This window comes from Corvus cornix, chromosome 11 (genome assembly GCF_000738735.6).
Source record: "Corvus cornix cornix isolate S_Up_H32 chromosome 11, ASM73873v5, whole genome shotgun sequence".
NCBI lineage: Eukaryota > Metazoa > Chordata > Aves > Passeriformes > Corvidae > Corvus > Corvus cornix.
Window position 1 is genome coordinate 7199430 of NC_046341.1, and position 17472 is coordinate 7216901.

A 17472-nucleotide genomic window follows, 5' to 3' on the forward strand; every position below is an offset into this window, starting at 1 on the left:
AGCCAGGGAATTCCAGAATGTCAATGCAACGGATGCACACCACTGAGCACTTGCAAATGTTAAAGAACAGCTGAGAATTTCTGAATTCCCTTCTAGAACAAAGATCAAAGTGTTCTTAGTCCCCTTGTCCCAGAGACACACAGCTGTGCACACCCCCCACAGGGGTTACAACCCCCTTTTCCTCTGGCATCCCATGCTCACACGTCCCTCCTTGGGAGAGATGGGTGCTCCAGCTGTGAGCACACCCTGCAACCCACAGATGCCCACACTGGTGAGAAACCTCCCTGAATCCCTGAGGGTCCCTCCCTGCAGCACCTTCATCCTGCCCCAGCAATGAGAATGCTCCATCAGCCCATGACAAAATCCACTGTGTTGGCTTGGCAGCTCCTGGCTCTGTCAGACCTGGTTTGATCTTCTTGGTCTCGGTTCTCTCTCCCCACTGCACTTTTTCCACCTCCTCCTCTACTTATCTTCAAACCATCTCCTTTCCCCTTTTCCCCAACTCTCTGGCACCCGCCTGGTTACTTAATCTGGCAGAGATAGGATTTAAGAAGACAGTACTAACGTTGGAAAGGTGGTGAAAGGGTTGGGTAAGGATCTCGCCGATGCAGGCAGCAACGTAGTGGGGTGCAAGAGGGGAAGGAGAGTCAGTGGGTGGTGGGGAGAAATTGAGGGGACACAGGGATTCTGAGGGATGAGGATGCCCAAACCTGGCCCAGCAAAGCCAAAAGATGGCCAAACCTGGCCCAGCTGGTGCAGGTGATGCTCTTCCATGGGGCAGCCATGGGCGCAGGGTGTGCATGGAAGTATGGGAAGGGAAGATGAGGTGACATGGGATGATCCACACCGTCTCTCTTCCAGATCCTGCCGCTCTTGTATGAGGCAGGAAACACCCCGTACCAGAACGGCAAGCTGCAGCACAAGCTGGAGTGTCTCATGGAGGAAGCATCACAGACCTGCAGCCGGGAAATCCAGGTGGGCACCCATGGACAGCACGGGGTGTTCATCAGCCTTGCCCATAAGGATAAGGGGGATGGTGTCTACTGAAAATCATGTGAATCCTGATAGAAAAGACACTGAAACTTCCACTTTCCTCCCCAAACCTCAGGCAATCATGCAGGCGGTGCTGGACACAGCGCACGGCCTGTGCCCAGCTGTGGTGCAGAAGAGCGGGGTCAGGGACCAGCTGGTCAATGCCATGTCGGAGAGGATCTGCCTCCAGGACCACCTCAGCCTCAGCGCTGTCCTGGACCAGATGGTCACTGATGTCTTCAGCAAGCTGAAGTGGGTGATGTGCTGTTCTTCCTTCTCACTCAGCCACTGGCACTGACCCATGAGGCCAGAGGAGCATTCTGGGGGCTCCCTACCAACTTCTCCTCTCCCCACACTGTGGTAATAGTGGTGTGCTGGGCCCTGCTGCTGTGTTTTTCCAGCTGTGGCTTTGCTTCCTGCACGAGCTTGGATCCAGTTTGGATCTGTCCCTGGGGTGCTAGGGAGACCCATGGGGTGATGTTCCTGTGGGCACATCCCTTTGGCTGGCAGAGGGAGTGCTGACCATCAGCAAGGGGATGCATTTGGCGTTCTCCATCCCAGCCAGTGCCTATCCCATTCCTGCTCTGGCAGCACAGACCCAGCGAGCTGCAGCACATGGGCATGTCCCAGGTGCCTCTCTGGGTGCCACAGCCAAGCATCCACCTCCTCAGCAAGGCTCTCCCTTGGGAGGTGGCCCCATGGCTTGCAGGGCTGGTGGGTGCTGGCCCTGAGAGCCGTCTTTCTGCTCCCAGTGAAATCAAGCTGTCCGTCACGGCTGCTGTGGCTGATTGCATTGTGGATGCCGTGCTGGGAGACCTGACCATCGCCCAGTACAAACTGGTGAGTGCTGGGGGCTGCCAGCACCTGTGGGAGGGGGATGTGGGGCTGGGATGCAGAATGGGGAGTCTGGGTACCCCAGCATTTTCCAGGTACCTGGGTGCCTATGCTGTGACCATGGATTTGCAGTCTGGGAAGCAGGGCAATTCCCACGCAGGCTGGTTTTCCTCCCAGGCAATCCTCTTCCCGTGCGGTCACAGCAACATCTGAGCAAAGTCCCAGTGCTGCTGCCGTGTGGTGGGGGCTGCTGGGGTGACGCCAGGCACCGGCCACTCCTGCAACAGGGCAGCTGCGCTGGGCTGGACGCAGGCTAATCAGGCCTAAATCCGCTCACAAATCCCAGCCGTGGGTAGGGAGCAGAGCAGCACAGAGCACAGAGGGCAGCCAAGCACGCTTCAGCCCCTGGGATAATTTAAGTGCTTCCTAATGGTTTTAGGCAGAGAGCCTCTCCAAGCAGGGGCTCGACCTCCTGGTGCTGCTGCCGGAGTCGGCTGAGGACGATGCCACCGCGCTGGCGAGGGGCAGGAATCCTCCGGACCTTGCTGCAGAGGAGGTAGGGTCCGGACCCGCTGCGGCCGCGTGATGCCTGCGGTATAACTGCCCTTTATCCGCCTTACCGGATGATGCCGGGCTTAACGCCGCGGCCTCTCCAGTGCACGCACCCCCCAGCACCCCCCAGAGCAGTGCTAAGGCAATTAGCGCTGGGAAATGGGACCATTAGCCTGCCAGGCCACGCTGCTGGCACCGGGAGCGTGTCCTTGTGGCGGCCCAGCTGCTTGTACCTTGTCCTACTGTTGCTGCTTTGGGACCTGGGATCCAGTGCCATGCATGGTCCTGGATGGGGAACTATCCAATCCAGCACCATGGGTAGTTTTGGAGCTGGGACAAGATGAGGAGGTGCATCCCTGGGAGCCTAGGGGTGAAGGAGGGATTGCAGCCATCACTGGGCAAAGCCTGGCTGGCTCCTGCTGCCGTGGGATACCTCTTGGCACAGCCAGCTTGTCCATGCTGGAGCTGCCACCGTGCCTCTCTCCCTGCAGTACAAGATGGCCCTGCGGAGGAGAAACAAGCATTTCAGGAGCATTCGGCCCACAGCAACTGTGAGAAGTAAGGTCACCGTGGAACTGTCCCTCTGCTGCGGCTCACTGTGGGCTGCGCTGCCTCCACAGGGCATGGCAGGGGCGGGGGGCTCGCAGTGGCCACCTGGGGACCTCGCGGTCAGAGCCCCCCATGTTGATGCCACGGGCTGAGGGCAGCAGGATCTGGACTCTTCAGAGAGCCTCTCCCAGTGCTGTGATTGGGGTCTGTGGGGGATGCTCACCTTGACCTTGCTCTTGTGCTGGTTTTGGGTCTCAGCTGGCTCAGTGCCCTCGGGCAGAAGGGTAAATGCCCTGAACTCCCTCCCCACACAGCCAGGCAGGGGTGGGAGGTTTGTCTGTGACTGTGGGTGCCGTGACATCTCCCACAGCCATCCCAGGGTTCACCCTGGGCATAGACATCACCCACTCACCCACCAGCCTCGGGGAGAAGATGCTGCCCGTGGGTTTCCCTTGCTGCTGGTGCTGCCCCCAGAGCCCTGCATGCCTGGGAGGGGGGTGAATCTCAGTGGGGGGCACAGACAATGAGCTGCTGATGGGTGGCTGTGCTTTGGCTAAAGCAGAGCTCGTGCAGACCAGCACCCAGCACCCCTGTGTCCCCAGGGGACCCCGATGTCCCTGAGCCCCGCAGCACCCTGCCGCCCATCCAGAGGGTACGTGGCAGGGTGAGGAGCTGCCTGCAGAGCAAAACGAGTGTGTTTGTGAGTGCTGCTGGCCGGGCCAGCGCTGGCAGGGCTCCTGCCGTACCACTGCTGCCTGCTGCAGGTCTCGGGGCTGGCTGCGGGGCTCGGTTCGGCCCCGCCTGAGCATCCCCCCGCAATCCCCCCACAGCATCCCCTGCACGCAACCCTCCGGCGGCGGTGGCAGGATCCATCCCGGGCTGCGCCGCAAAGCCGCCACGCACGCTCCTGGCGGGCACGGCCGCGCTCTCCTCCCCGCGGCGGAGCCAGCGCCCCGCTGACCCTCCACGCGTGGGCGAAGGTGACGGCGTCGGTGATGATGATGGTGATGATGATGATGATGATGATGGGGAGGCCTGGCGAGGCCCGGGTGTCAACAGGGACACTCTCGCCTCTCGTAGGTGTCTCGGAGCTGGAGCCGGCAGCGGGTCGAGACGCCAGCGGGCTCCGAGCTCACCGGGCGCCGCCGTCACTCAGCCCCCGCCGCGCCGCCGGCACGCCCTGCCTCCACAAAGGATGCTGAGCCTGCGAGCGCTCGCTCCCCGCCACGCAGCCTGCCACCGCCACCGGATTCCTTATGGACCTGCCGACCGCCGGCGAGAAGCTGGAGCATTGCACCAAAGCCAGGCCCCGGCCCAACCGCCGGCACAAGCAGCCGCCCAGCAAGCCGAATGTAAGGGGGGCACGGCTGCCGGGGGAGGTGGGGTGTATTCGGTGTGGTTTTCCCTTTTTTTTTCCCACTTGGGTGAATTATTGCGGTCAGTATTTGTTGCGAGGCAGGAAAATGAGATGCGCAAAGACGCGGCGGGTTTATTATTCTGCATTTCAGCTGCTGCCGGAGCCTCCTCCTCGGAGGGGGGCAGCCTGAAAGGATGGGCAAGGGGGCTGGGGGGGGGGGGGGCAAGGGGAATCATCCATCCTCTTTTCTGCTCCCCACTGGGAGATGCTGAGCGGTGGGAGCCAGGGGAGGAATGAAAAAACCTGCAGAGTTTGGGTGCAGAGGACCAGCGATGTGTTCGGCAATGGCTCCAGCTGCCTCCCTCCTCCTGAGCTCCATTTGCTCCCCTGTATCCAAAATCCATCATCCCTGAAGCACTGGCGGCCACCACAGCCCCCGGTGATGCTGGTGGGGCTCTGCCAGCCGTGATGAGGTGGGTCGTGCTCCCCCCATCCAACAGGCGACTGGATGGGGATCCTGCCTTTGCAACCCCCTTCCCAAAGGAAAAGTAACTTTTGGGTGCAGTCAGTGGCGAGTCCAGCTCCGTCACTGTCCCTGGGGCTGGATCCTGCTGGCATCACCTCATCCCCATGCCACCGTGATGCAGCTGGATCCTCTCACTTGCTGGAAAGCCCTGTCTTGAACGGCTGTGGTGATGCTTGCTTGGATCATGGTGGGATCAGGGCTGGCATGGGGCCGGAGGGGAGGCAGGAGCTGTGTCCCATGGGCAGGGTGGGTGCTGGAGGTTGGCAGGGCCAGGGGACCATCACCCTGCAGTGGGACAGGCACTCCTGGCACCCGGGGTGGGCCAAGGCTTGAGCAAGGACAGGCTTTGATGGATATGATGTGACAGGGAGAGCAGATCTCAGCTGGCTGGAACGGCTCCTGAGCAGCATCAATCCAGCCGTAATGAAAAGTCATTATGGATTGAAATGCCACCGATGGGGAAGCGCCTCCCTCTCATCGATAGGAAGCCACTGATGCGGTGCCACATGCCAGGGAGAGGAAGGTGCCATGGAGGAAGGCTTGGCTGTGGCATGGGCCACTTTGTTATGGGGATAGAGCAGGTGGCTCTCATTCAGGCCGTGCTGGCACTCCAAGGTTGGACTTGAAGCATCTGAAGGATGCAGATGTGGGTCCCTGCAGGTCACCTGCTCCATCACCACCAGCAGCACAGGGATCTGTTTCTTGGAGCTCAGGTGGAAGAAGCATCCCTGCCAAAGGCTTCTCCCACAGTTCGAGTGCCATACCTCAGCCACTGTGCTGGGCAAGGGGTTGGAAGGAGCCTGGGGCTGCCTGGAGCTCCCAGTGCTCAAGGGAGGGAGCAGGATCAGAGCTGGGATGCAGCTGATAGCACCATGGTTTGGCTTTAATGCTGGGAATGAGATGGAGGGTGCCAGCACCCATCCTGCAGGGGCACCCACTTGTTCATGCCCAGGGGTGGGTGACACATCTTCGTGCCTGGGGGCACCTTTGCCCCGTGCTGGGCTGACAGCAACTGCCACTCACAGGTGCAGCCCGTGGCCTGCGAGAACAGCGAGGACAGGAGCATCACCCGCGTGGACGAGGGGCTGGAGGACTTCTTTGCCAAGAGGCTCATCACAGAAACACTGCCGTAAGCCTGGGGGAGCTCAGGGCCCCTCACCTGCCCAGCACACACCCGTCCCCGGGGTTTCAGCAGCCTCCCTGCAAACGCTGCTGGTCCCAGTGTGAAAGGGATGCTGGGGAAAGCAGCACACCCAGGGATATCACCAAGGGCAAAGCTGGGGGAAGAGGAATGGGATGGCAGCCATGGTGTGCAGGATGTGGCCATGTAGTCTGTTCTGCAGCAGGGAGGCAATGATGCAGCACCCATGGGAGCCATGCTGGGAATGGGTGCCCTGGCCAGGACACTGCCATCTCAGGTGGTGTGTCCAGGGTCTGGATTCATCCCTTTCAGGTGGGCAGGGAGAAAAAACTGATCCCTTACCTCTTGGCAACCTGGAGCTCACCTTTTCCAATGCTTCATCTCTCCCCAGCCCCACGACTCCAGAGATCTGCCCGGGATCAGCCCCTATGGCTCCCTCTGGCTCCCGCACCCTCAAGAAGAAAATCGGGAATTTTTTTGCCTTCAAGAAACCCAAATCCAGCCGGGGCTCGAGGTGTGAGAAGGAGCCCGAGGGTGGTCCCACCGCCCCCAGGAGCAGGCGCTCGATGCTCAGTGACATTTTACGAGCCCCCAGCAAGGCGGGCGAGTCAGGGAAGCCCCTGAGTAAATCGGAGGAGGGGGGGCTCTCTGCTGAGCCCCACACAGAGCCTGAGCACTGCCAGACCCCTGACTCTGCCCGAAGGATCCGCCCCAAGTACTCTCGGGAGGGCAAATCCCAGTCGCTCATCTTGCTGTCTGGGGAGGACGAGGATGCGCTGGGGGTCAGGCACGACAAGGTAAGCACTGTCACAGTCACCAAGCCACCTCTGCTGTTCAGCTCGCCTGGTGGGTGCTGTTCCTACCCTGGATGCTGGTGGGGTTACCAGGGGGTGCGGGGACACTGGAGTGATGTCTGGGGATATCCCCACTGGGTCGTGTCCGTGTCACCATCTCCTGGCAGCATGCCTGGGGTTGGGAATGTGGGTGCCCTGCAGGCAGGAGTGTGGGTGCCATAGGTGCTGTGGTGGGTCCATGTTCCTGGCAGGGCTGTGTCTCTCCTGCAGAAGAGGCACCTGGAGAAGAGCGAGGGGGAGTTGTCCAGCTCCTTCGAGCAGCGCGTGCAGGTCATGCTCCATCGCATCGGCGTCACCAAGGGCCCGGCCGCTGAGAGCAAGAAGCAGCAGGTGGGGACTGGCTCCATTTTTGGGATGGACCCTGCACCTCCAGGGTGGTAGGAGATGGTGGTCCAAAGAGTGGGGGACATCTCCCTGCTGTGACTGGCAGCACCCGGCTCTGTGCTGCCACTGCCCATGGCCTCTGCCCTGTCACCTAACCCTCTGCAAGGGGTGGATTCCTGTGCACTGCATGGTGTCTGTCAGTCTGTCCCTCCTTTCCCCGCATGCACCCATCCCCTGCAGCCACCTCAGAGCCTGGCAGAAGCACTCTGCCCTCTGCACCCATCATCTCTGTGGGCACTGCCTCCCTGACACCCCCTCACCAGTTTTTTTTCCCCTTGCAGAGCAAAGACAGCGAGATCAAGAAAGCCGGCTCAGATGGTGAGGGGCTGCACCCTCCCCACCGTGACCCCTGCCCAGCTGGGCACCCATGGGTGGCCATGGGCAGGCCCCCATGGACTCCCAGCTGTGGGTCCCACTACATCTTCCCCCTGCTGGGTGCTGGTGGCACTGGGCAGACCCCAGCTCACTGATGCTGACCAGTGGCTTGTGCTTGCAGGAGACATCGTGGACAGCTCTGCAGACTCACCCCCCTCCCTGAAGGCCCGCACACACTCTGTGTCCACAGGTAGGTCAGCAGTGCATGCTGGGGGTCACAGCAGCCCCTGGGACAGAGGGCTTTATCCCCTCTCCTAGCACCAAGCATGGGGAATGGAGCTAACAGGGACTGGTGGGCACACGCACATGGGCAGAATTCCACCCTCAAGAGGGTGCCCATCCCTGGTGATGGCGGATGGACACCCAGCCCATTGCCCAGTCCCTGGACTGGCTGCAGGCTGGTTCCCAGCACCAAGAACCATTCCCTGGGGCTGTCACTTCTGGACACCCACAGCTCCATCCTGCCTGCCCCACAGACGCACCCTTCCGCAGCCTGGCCACCACGATGGAGCCCAGCACTGAGTCCCGGCCAGCCTGGAAAGCCCTGGGAAGGCAGCTGCCCACTGAGCCACCGGCCACCAGCTCCGACCAGCCCCGGCGCTCCTTCACCCTAGCAGAGCCCAGCGGGCTGCCGGAGCCCGGGGGCCGGGAGGGCTGGAGCAGCAGCCTGCCACGGCTGGGCAGGAACGTGCCGGCGGCGCTGCCGCGGAGGGTCAGCCATGGTGGGGAGGTGGGTGCTGGCACCCTGCCCACACCACCCAATACTGAAGGTAGGGATGCTGCCCATGGGTGCCTCATTCCACTGCTGGCCTGTTCTTGGAGCCCTTGGGAATGGAGGGCAGCAAGGAGCCAAGCATACGGCGCCGGGTGCTGATGGGGCCTGCCAAGGGGGGTGCTGTGGGCTCCCCTCCAATGGCACCTCCCCATTGCTTTTCCAGACAACCGGCTGATGGCACGGCTGGCAGCGCCACGGGGGACCGGCCGCCGAGCGTTGTCCGTCCATGAGGAGCAGCTCAGGGAGCCCGAGTGCCCGGCAGAGCTGGGAAGTAAGTTGGGTCTGAAGTGGGACCCCACCCCCTCCTTGCACCCAACACCAGCAGAGGTGGGTGGTGGCGTTCCATGCGCGTGGTGATGGTCCCTGTCCCAGCTGGTGGGTGATAGACAATGGCACTGCTGCACTGAGAAGTTCCCAAAGGGAATTTGGCATTGGGATCAGTTCCAGCAGGAGCCAGGCCACTATGCCCCACCCTAACATGGAGCTGGGCTGTGTTTCCCCCAGTGGGCACTGTTCCCCTGCGCCTGCGGCGTTCGCCTGTGCTCAGGCACAGGACCAAGCACGAGTCCCTCTCAGAGATGGAGGGTGAGCCCGGACCAACCTCGGATGCTAAAGGTGAGATGGTCCCCTCCCTGCTAAAGCAGGTATTGGGGTACCAAGGGTCCCCCCATGTTTACACCAGCACCTGTGACCTCTGTAGGTGCCACGCCGCAGGACTGGCCCCGTGCCGGGCTGGAGGAGCCGCAGGCTGGCACAGGCACTGAGGGTGAGCAGCCACAAGCCCTGGCACAAACTGTTGCGAATGCACAAGACTCAGCTGCCGTAGACCAAAGACGCCCAGTGCCAGGCCGGGAGGAGCCAGCCCTGGGACAGTGAAGCCCCTGCATGTCACCACGCTGTTCCCAATAAAACCCTGCAAGCAAGTGCGCCGTGCCGGGGTGCTTGGCAGCTGGGGTGCGGAGAGGGTACACGGGGCACCGGGCTGGCGTGGATGTGCCAATGATGGCATCGCCCAATTCTCGCCATGGGGACAGCCGGGCCACCAGCATCGCCCAGGATGCCCAGGGACTGTCAGAGCCTGCAGGATGCATCCAGTGGTGTTGTGGTCCCCAATGCCCTCTGTCGCTGTGGGCTGCAGCGGGGGAGCCGGTGATTTTAGGCAGCCAGCTATTTTTAGGAAGCGTTCCCAAGGCACTTTCACCACTCCAGCTCCTGACCCCATGGGGTATCGCTCTCTCCAGCCCCCGCCAGACGCAGGCTTCCATCAGCGGGACCACGACCCACCGCCTTCCAGCACGCAGCTCCATCCCCACAGCTCCCTGACAGCACCAGCGTGATCCTGACACCCCAGTGGCTTTCTCCTGTGCTGCCCTCTGCTCCGGACCAAACGCATTCCTTACACGGATGTTTACGACAAACCAAGATGCTTGTTTTGTTTTGGTTTTTTTTTTTTCTTTTTTTTTTTTTAATACAAGAGCTGTGTATTTAAAAAATATACAACTTTTATTTTTAATTTCTACAGCATAACCCTGCAGGATTATTTTTTGTAACCAACAGTGCAGGACCCTACCTAAACTATTCAATAAACCATCCAAGCTCCTGGGGTACCTTTGGAGCAGGATCAGGTCATGGGGCCTCTGCCATCGCTACTATGGTGGCACTGGATCACCTCTTGTCCCCACCTGCTGGGCCAAGGCATTTGGAAAGGATGAAGAGGTGGGAGAGGGATGCTGGCTCACATACAGGCATTCCTGAATGAATGCTTTTCTCCCCTCTTGGCACTGAGGGTATTGGCTTTCAACAGGTCATGTGCCACCACCCCTGGAACCAGGGTTTCTGCAGCCAGGCCAGCCCACTCAGCAGTCCCCTGGGGCACAGAGGTTCTGGTGTCTCCACATCCCTCCCCCAACCACTCTTCCCAGTGTTTTGACAGACCCATTGAAGAAACAAAGGAATGAAAGATGAGCTGGGCTCAGGAATCCTCCTCCTCAGTCAGTATCCAGCATGCCCACTTCAGCATTGCCTCTGAGATCCTGAGAAACCAGACAGGAGGAGCCAGGGTGAGAAGAGACCCAGCTGTGGACACACCACTGGGGCAGCTGGTGACAAGGGGTAAGGCAGAGGTTGGGGACTCACTGTAGGGATGTGAGTTCCACTGCAGGGACAAGGGACAGCCAGAGTGCATGGCTGATATGGCACTGACCTGATAGATTGTATCTGCTGGCAGAGCTCAGGGCTCGGTGCCTCATATTGGTACTGAGGTGGTCTCTCCACGTACTGCAAAAGCAAAGGGGTGAGATGGGTCTGCCCCAGTCACAGCACCCAGAGTGCTGCCCCACACAGCCTGAGAGCCCAACAACCCCAGGAAAATCCCTAGGATTGAGGTGTCTCTCCCTCTGTTTTTTTGATCTTCCTTTACCCAGATAGCTTGGAAGATGCTCCCGCAATTGTTTGTTCCCACCCAGCTCAGGCTAAACCACATCTTCACCATCCCTGGAGGGATTTAATGGTGTGTGGATGTGGCAGTTCGGGCTACGGTTCAGTGGTGGGCTTGCCAGTGCTGGGGAACGGTTGGACTTCCATCTCATGAGGTCTTTTCCAGCCTAAGTGATTACATGATTGCCTCATGACTCCCTCAGTGTTCCCAGATCCTCCACCATCTACACTGACACCTGCATTCAACTTCCCATCCCCACCAGCTTGGTGAGGAAAGATCCTGAGGATGGACACCAGCAGTGTGGGCACAGAGAGCCTCCCCAGGCACCCCCCAGCCCTCAGGGGACCTCACCAGCTGCTTCACATTTACCGGATCTGGAGCTCTGTGCTGCTCCAGCCTGGAGCTGGGCCCAGCTCTCGCAGGGGATGCTTGCTCTTCCTCTTCCTCCTCCTCCTCCGCTTCCTCCTCCTCCTCAAGCTCCTTTCTACGCCTCTGCGGCCCGGTCTCCTTTCTGCTCTTCTTTGCACCCTGCGGGCTCGTGAGCTCCGATCTGCTGCCTGTGCCTCTCCCCCTGCCCTTAGAGGTGCTTGGGCGATGCTGCTGCCCACTGGAGGCCTGCTCATCTTCCTCCATCAGCTTCCTCTTGGCACCCACAGACTCTCCTCCTTTTGTCCTGGCGTGAGCCAGTCCAGGCTTCAACGCATGTGGAGAGGAAGCTGTGCCACTGGAGCAGGCCTGCTCCCTGCGAGGCATCCTGTCAGGTGGGGACTGCAGGCTGCTGCTGGGCAAGACTGGGAAAACTGGAGAAAGAGTGGGCAGGGTGGCCTGAGAGCCCCTCGATCCTTGCACGCCTTGGTCAGTGCACAGGGTATCCCAGGCTGCCTCTGCAGCTGGTGCCGCCTCACTGGTGCTGATCTCCACCAGACTGGGATTGCTGTAGGGGCAGAGCAGGGAGGGAGAGGAGGTCTGCACTGGCTCTCCCTGAGGCAAGTGCTCAGGAGAGCCCTGGCTACACACTTCCAGCAGGTCAGTGGTGTTGCTGTCAGCAGCCACATCTTTCTGGGTCTTCATGGGAGGGTCAGATTGAAAGGTCTTGTCTAGTAAGAGGAAAAGCACTGTTAGTTTGAGCAGGCAGCTGGTGGTGGGACCTGCCCTGGCACACAGGAAGAGTGTCAGGGATGTAATGATGCAGGTACAGGGCAATGGGAACACCACAGCACTGCTTTATGGCCAGGGAAAATCAAGCCAGCATCCAGGATGAGCTACACCCAATGAGAAGAGAGGAGCTGTCTCCTGCCAGGAAGACAGGCTGGATGCCCTGAGACATGGGGACTCACCATCTGAAGAGCTTGGGGTCAAAGACAATGAGGGCATCCTGTTCCAGGGGTTGTCCAGGGATCCCTCCAAGCTATCCGACAAGGTTGGTGATGCGGCACCTGCAGTGAAGAAGCCCGAGGGTTGATTTTGGCAAAGAAAGTAGCTGCCCATTCTCTGTGGCTCCTCTGTACACAAGGTCTCAGAGGAAGACAGCTCCTGAGGGGAGCTCTGCAGCCCTTTCCAGCCCAAAATGTGGTGTGTTCCAGTCAGACCCTTTCCAAGATCTCATTCAGCAGGCCATGGACAGGCAGACACTGCCCAGAGAGGGCATACCAGGCAGGTATGAAGAAGGCCTTCTCCTGCACCCTGCACTATCCAGGACAGCTCCTCCCTTCAGCTCCTCCTCTACACGGAGCTTCTGCAGGTACTTCTGCAGCAAAGCTTGGTGACACCAAGCCCTGTAAGGAGACACAAACCCATCCTGGTGCTGAGCCAGAGCCAGTGAGGAGCCCACACTAGGGCAGGAGACTGATGCTCAGTGATGGCATCAAAATGACTTCTTGTGCTCCCAGCACAACGAACCAGAGCCTAAGGAAGCTGCAGGAATGGGATCATTCCCTGCCTGCTCTAGGTCTCCCAAAGACCTGGCCATGCCAGTACCTCCTCCACTCAATCCAAGGAGATGGGCTGAGCCAACTGTAGAGGAAACTAAAGGCTGGATGGGATCTGGAGCATTCATAGGAGGCCATGAGGACGATCCAAGGGCTGGAGTACCTCTGCTATGGAGACAGGCTGAGAGAGTTGGGGTTATTAATCTTGGAGAATAGAAAGCTCCAGAGAGACCTTAGAGAACCTTCCATATAAAGAGGCTCCAAGAGGGCTGGAGAAGGACTTTGGAAATGGGCATGGAGTGCCAGGACAAAGGGGAATGGCTCCACACTGCCAGAGGGCAGGGTTAGATTAGATATTTGGAGGAAATTCTTCCCTCTGAGGGTGGGGAGGCCTCAGGTTGACCAGTGAAGCTGTGGCTGCCCCAGCCCTGGAAATGTTCCAGGCTAAGTTGGACAGGGCTTGGAGCAACCTGATCTAGTGGAAGGTGTCCCTGCTCATGGCAGGGATTAGAGCTAGATATTTAAGGTCCCTGCCAACACAAATTATTCTAGGATCTGGAGGTCCCACTACTCACAGCTGGTTTGGGATACAACACTTGGGTCTCCTGGCACTGTCCTGTCATCCCTGTTCTTTCCAGGACCTGTTTGGCTTGTATCTGCAATGAAAAGGGCACTGTTGGTCACAGCCCCAGCATGAGGCACACCCAGAGCAAAGGAAATATTCTCCCCACCCTAGGGAGCCCCTCATTTCACATGCCTGGGTGCTGCACTGCCCACCTGTGTACCCTGCAGATGCTGCCTCAGAAGAATCACAAACAACTGCCTCCTCCTCAGGAGGGATCACCAGGGCTCTGATTGGGACCATGAAAACATCCTCACCGCGCTGAAATGAGACACGGGAGAGACACGGGACAGGGCTTTGCTGCGCAGTCCCTCTCCAGGTGCAGGAGCCCACCTGTACCTGCCAGCCCAGCACCATCTCCCTCCCCAGCAAACCTCCAGCTCTGCCCACCGTCCTTCCCCTTTCTTCTCCCATCCCCCCAGAGCACCCCAAGCTGTCACAGCCCCGGCTCAGCTGGTCCCAGCAGACAGAACTGACCTCCTTCCTGCGCTCTGCCTCCCACTGGGTGATGGGAACCTCATCCTCCACTGTCACTGGCTTCTCCTTGGATTTCCATAAATCCAAGCATTCCTCGGCATTTTCCTTTAAAATCTCCAGCTGGTTCTGTCCTATGGCATCAATCAGCTGAGAGACGGAGGGCTCTGGAGCAAGAACACACAGACATCAGTGGAGGAGACAGGTGAACTCAGGCAAGCCTCACTTGCAAACACTTTTACTCTGCTGCATGACTTGGTGACTGTCGTGACACTGAAACCTGTGGGAATACCTGAAGTTCTGCATTTCCTTTGCTTCTAGAAACTATCTTTCCTTTCTCTACACCCTAACACGGACCAAGCTGAGGAAACCCAGGGCCCCCCCCCACGCTGCCAGACCATGGCATGCCCCCCCACAACCCTTTACCTGAGCTGGGAGCATTCCTCACAGCGAGATTCCTCCTGTAATGACCAAAGAGAAGACAAAGCCAGGTTAGGGCTGGGGCATACACAGCTCTTGGTTGCAGATCAAGCACCCTGGCTTGGAAGAAGCAGCTTGTGAAAGGAGTGGACCCCCCACTGGGTGCTGATCTGGCCACTGGCCTATGCTCAGTATCCCACGAATAGCCATCAGGGAGCCTCACTCCTGGAGATGGACTCCTGGAGATGATGAAAGGCCCTGAGGATCTCCAAACCTGGATCTCCAAGGGTGAAGAATGAGCTGTGCAGGGCTCACCCATGCAGCCGTGCTGCCCACCGCTGGCAGCAACAAGCTCCTCACAGGTGTTTCCTCCTAGCTCAGAGGAAGAGACTGGGGATGTGTCACCACAATCTCATTTTTCATGGTCTACTCAACTCTGTCATGTTCTGGGGCAGGGAGTCACACAGGTTAACCAGGAGCTGCTATAACCTGTGCCAACCCTTGCCAGCCTGCTCTAATTCCAGCCTGAGGTTGCACACTCTCATCAGGATGTCTGGATACATCCCTCAGCCCCACACTTACAGCCAGAGCTCCTTTATCTTCTTCACCACAGCGGGGTCCTGGTTCCTGCAGCAAGAGAGAAGCCAGTTACTGATTCCCTCCAAATCCCCATCTTCCTTCTCCCTTGCCATGGAGACAATCCCTCTTTCAAAAGGTCCCTGCCACAAGCAGGTCACATCAGGACTCCCAGGGTCAGCGCTGCTGTGGGAAGATGAGGAAGCGCCCTGAGCAGAGCCCCCACCCACCCATCCCAGGGGCCATACCCGTCAGATGATTCCATCCTCTGCCTCTGCATGGGCAGCACGATGAACTGCTGGGCCGTGAGGTAAAACTCGCAGTCTTCCTGTGGGGAGGACAGAACCCGTAAGGCACCTCTGAGTCCCACCTCTGCCCCGCCTTCCCTGGGGCCAGCCAGCACTCCCACACTCACCCCAGCTCTGCCACCAACCCTCCAGTCTAAGAGAAGGTCCCCTCAAAAAGGAAAACCCCCCTTCAAAAGGGAGTTTGTATCTTCCTGTGTCAGCTGATGGCTCTGCCAGGGTGGGGCAGCCCAGGGGAGTCTGTGGGGACACCTCTTGACCCCGGCAAGGGGACAGTGGGCAGCTCTGCCACCAGCCCAAGCAAGCCTTCTGCAGCTGCCCAACACGCAGTGGTGACAGCCAGGTGACCCTGGAGATGCACCCCATCCCCAGCAAGGGCTCACCCCTGCCCAGGTCAGCTGCCACAGACCCCACAGGAGCTGCAGATGAAGATGAAAGGCCACCCATTACCTGCCTTCAGCTCCTGGCAGCAGCTGGAAGCAGGCAAGAGTGCAGGAAGCACAGCAAGGTGAAGAAACAGGCTGCTTCCACTCCTCAGAGCACTTACCAGCCTGGCCTCGTCCTGAAAACACACCGTGTACTTCTGCAGGACGATAATTCTGCAATTAAGGCTGGAAAGCCTGAGCTGCAGGTGGGCGCTGGAAAAGGAGCAGAGCAGGAATGCCTTGAAGAGCGGAGCCGGACCCCTCCCAACACACAGTGGGGCTCCCACAACAGCTCTGCCAACCACACCGGGCCATTCTGGAACATGTCTCAGCCTGAGCAGCGGGGGCCAAGGGCTCCTTATTCCTCAGTAATTCCTGCCTAAGAGCAGCTTCTTCCTGCTGCTGCTACCAGCACCCCACCAGTTTGAGGGCGTCCAAATGGGGAAATGGAGGAGAGCACTGAAGGAGCAGCCCAGGCCCCCATGGTTAATGCTCTGGCTCCTTTCACAAAACCCAAGGGCTCTACAGTCCTTTTTAATGGCATCACAGCTTCTGCCATGGATCCCTGCCCATCCCAACCAGCGGACACCAGAACAAGGGCATTCCAGCTTTCCTCTCTTAGCAGCTCTTTCCCACCAACTTCCCACCCTGAGGTTGCTTTAGCTTAACACAACCTGAAACAAGACCAGGCAGGAGCCCCAGCTCCTCACAGCAGCTGTGGAGAACTGCTGTCCCAGCCATGCCAAGCCACGGTGGAACCCACTTTTCCTCTGCCTGCAGAGCTTCAGGTGTAATGACCACACGGATGTAGCAGGATCCATCAGAGACCTGCACGACAGCATCTTGGAGGACCCCAGGCTGGTCAGGAGCAGTTGTGTCACTCAAGACCTGTCAAGAGATTGGAGAGGGGAAAAAAAGAACTCTTATTTGTAGACCTGGAACAAGCCTCACCAAAAAAGTGGTCAAGACACCAAGCTCTTCCTTCTCAAAAAAAAATTAGAAGCAGAGACATTGAGGAGGAAGAGTTGCACATCCACAGCCACCGAACTGCGGATTCCCAGAATTTAGATTTCAAAGGCTGCTGGAGCACTTTGGGACAGTCCCTCTGGGTACCTACCCGCACCACCTGCCCAGCCAGGAAATTCTCACGCTCATCCAGTTGCTCGTAATTCACCAAGAGGTCAGCAATCCACGGCTCCAGGACGTAGAGTTTGGGAGAAGCCACATTCTTGTCCACACACACAAGACTACATGAGAAGAGACAAGACACCAAGCCATAAGCAGTGCTCCACTATCCTGGGGAGGGTTTTGCACCCCAAGCACAGCCACAAACCCAGGAGATTGCTCAAATCCACCCAAAGCACCCACTTCTCTGCAAGGACCCATCCTAAGGGCATTGTGTTGAGGAAGCCACGCTGCTGGGGGCACACAGGTCCTGCTGCATCCTGCTCGGACAGTGGAGGGGGACACTCGCAGCTCTGGAGTGTGTTCGGCCTTCTGCAAGTCTCCCACACAGGACAGGACATTTATTTCTACCTCTTTCCATATGGTTTATTATCACCCAATAACTATTTTCCTGGGACCAAATCTTAACTATAAGTCTATAAACTGTGAAAGGAGGAAGAACTGGGGACAGGCAGGGGCTGGAACAGGTTGGGGATGGGGACAGACGGGGGATGGGGACAGGCAGGGGATGGGAACAGGCAGGGGATGGGAACAGGCAGGGGATGGGGACAGGCAGAGGCGGGGCCAGGCGGGGGATGAGGACAGGCGGGCCTGGGCCAGGCGGGGGCTGAGAGCAGGCAGGGCTGACCCCCCTCCCGGCCCCCCTCACCGCTCCCCCGCCGCCAGCCCCGGGCTCGCCCCGCCCGGCGGAGCGGCCGCCGCCGCCATGGCCGCGGGGCCC

The 17472-nt window shown here is 59.0% G+C and overlaps 2 protein-coding genes across 2 annotated transcripts in view; one reads left to right on the plus strand and one right to left on the minus strand.

The window, feature by feature from the left end:
• The window catches only part of CARMIL2 (capping protein regulator and myosin 1 linker 2), a 22933-nt gene extending 12927 nt beyond the window's left edge, over positions 1 to 10006 (plus strand). Inside the window, 17 exon segments of the mRNA XM_039558272.1 lie at positions 862 to 975; positions 1109 to 1284; positions 1785 to 1872; positions 2306 to 2422; positions 2910 to 2976; positions 4048 to 4124; positions 4126 to 4177; positions 4180 to 4319; positions 5876 to 5979; positions 6383 to 6788; positions 7056 to 7175; positions 7511 to 7547; positions 7726 to 7794; positions 8081 to 8374; positions 8543 to 8650; positions 8884 to 8994; positions 9080 to 10006. Of these exon segments, the coding sequence (XP_039414206.1) occupies positions 862 to 975; positions 1109 to 1284; positions 1785 to 1872; positions 2306 to 2422; positions 2910 to 2976; positions 4048 to 4124; positions 4126 to 4177; positions 4180 to 4319; positions 5876 to 5979; positions 6383 to 6788; positions 7056 to 7175; positions 7511 to 7547; positions 7726 to 7794; positions 8081 to 8374; positions 8543 to 8650; positions 8884 to 8994; positions 9080 to 9255 (2256 nt within the window). The 3' untranslated portion in view covers positions 9256 to 10006.
• On the minus strand, positions 9862 to 17459 carry LOC104691766. The gene is made up of 15 exons (XM_039558590.1): positions 17401 to 17459; positions 16684 to 16813; positions 16330 to 16454; positions 15689 to 15779; positions 15085 to 15164; positions 14843 to 14887; positions 14267 to 14301; positions 13844 to 14007; positions 13522 to 13627; positions 13320 to 13400; positions 12794 to 12925; positions 12154 to 12252; positions 11186 to 11913; positions 10583 to 10656; positions 9862 to 10412 (listed from the first exon to the last, which is right to left on the minus strand). The coding sequence occupies exons 1-15, from the start codon at positions 17457 to 17459 to the stop codon at positions 10352 to 10354; spliced, it is 2010 nt and encodes a 669-aa protein (XP_039414524.1). The 3' UTR covers positions 9862 to 10351.
• Between the last annotated feature and the right edge of the window lie 13 nt (positions 17460 to 17472).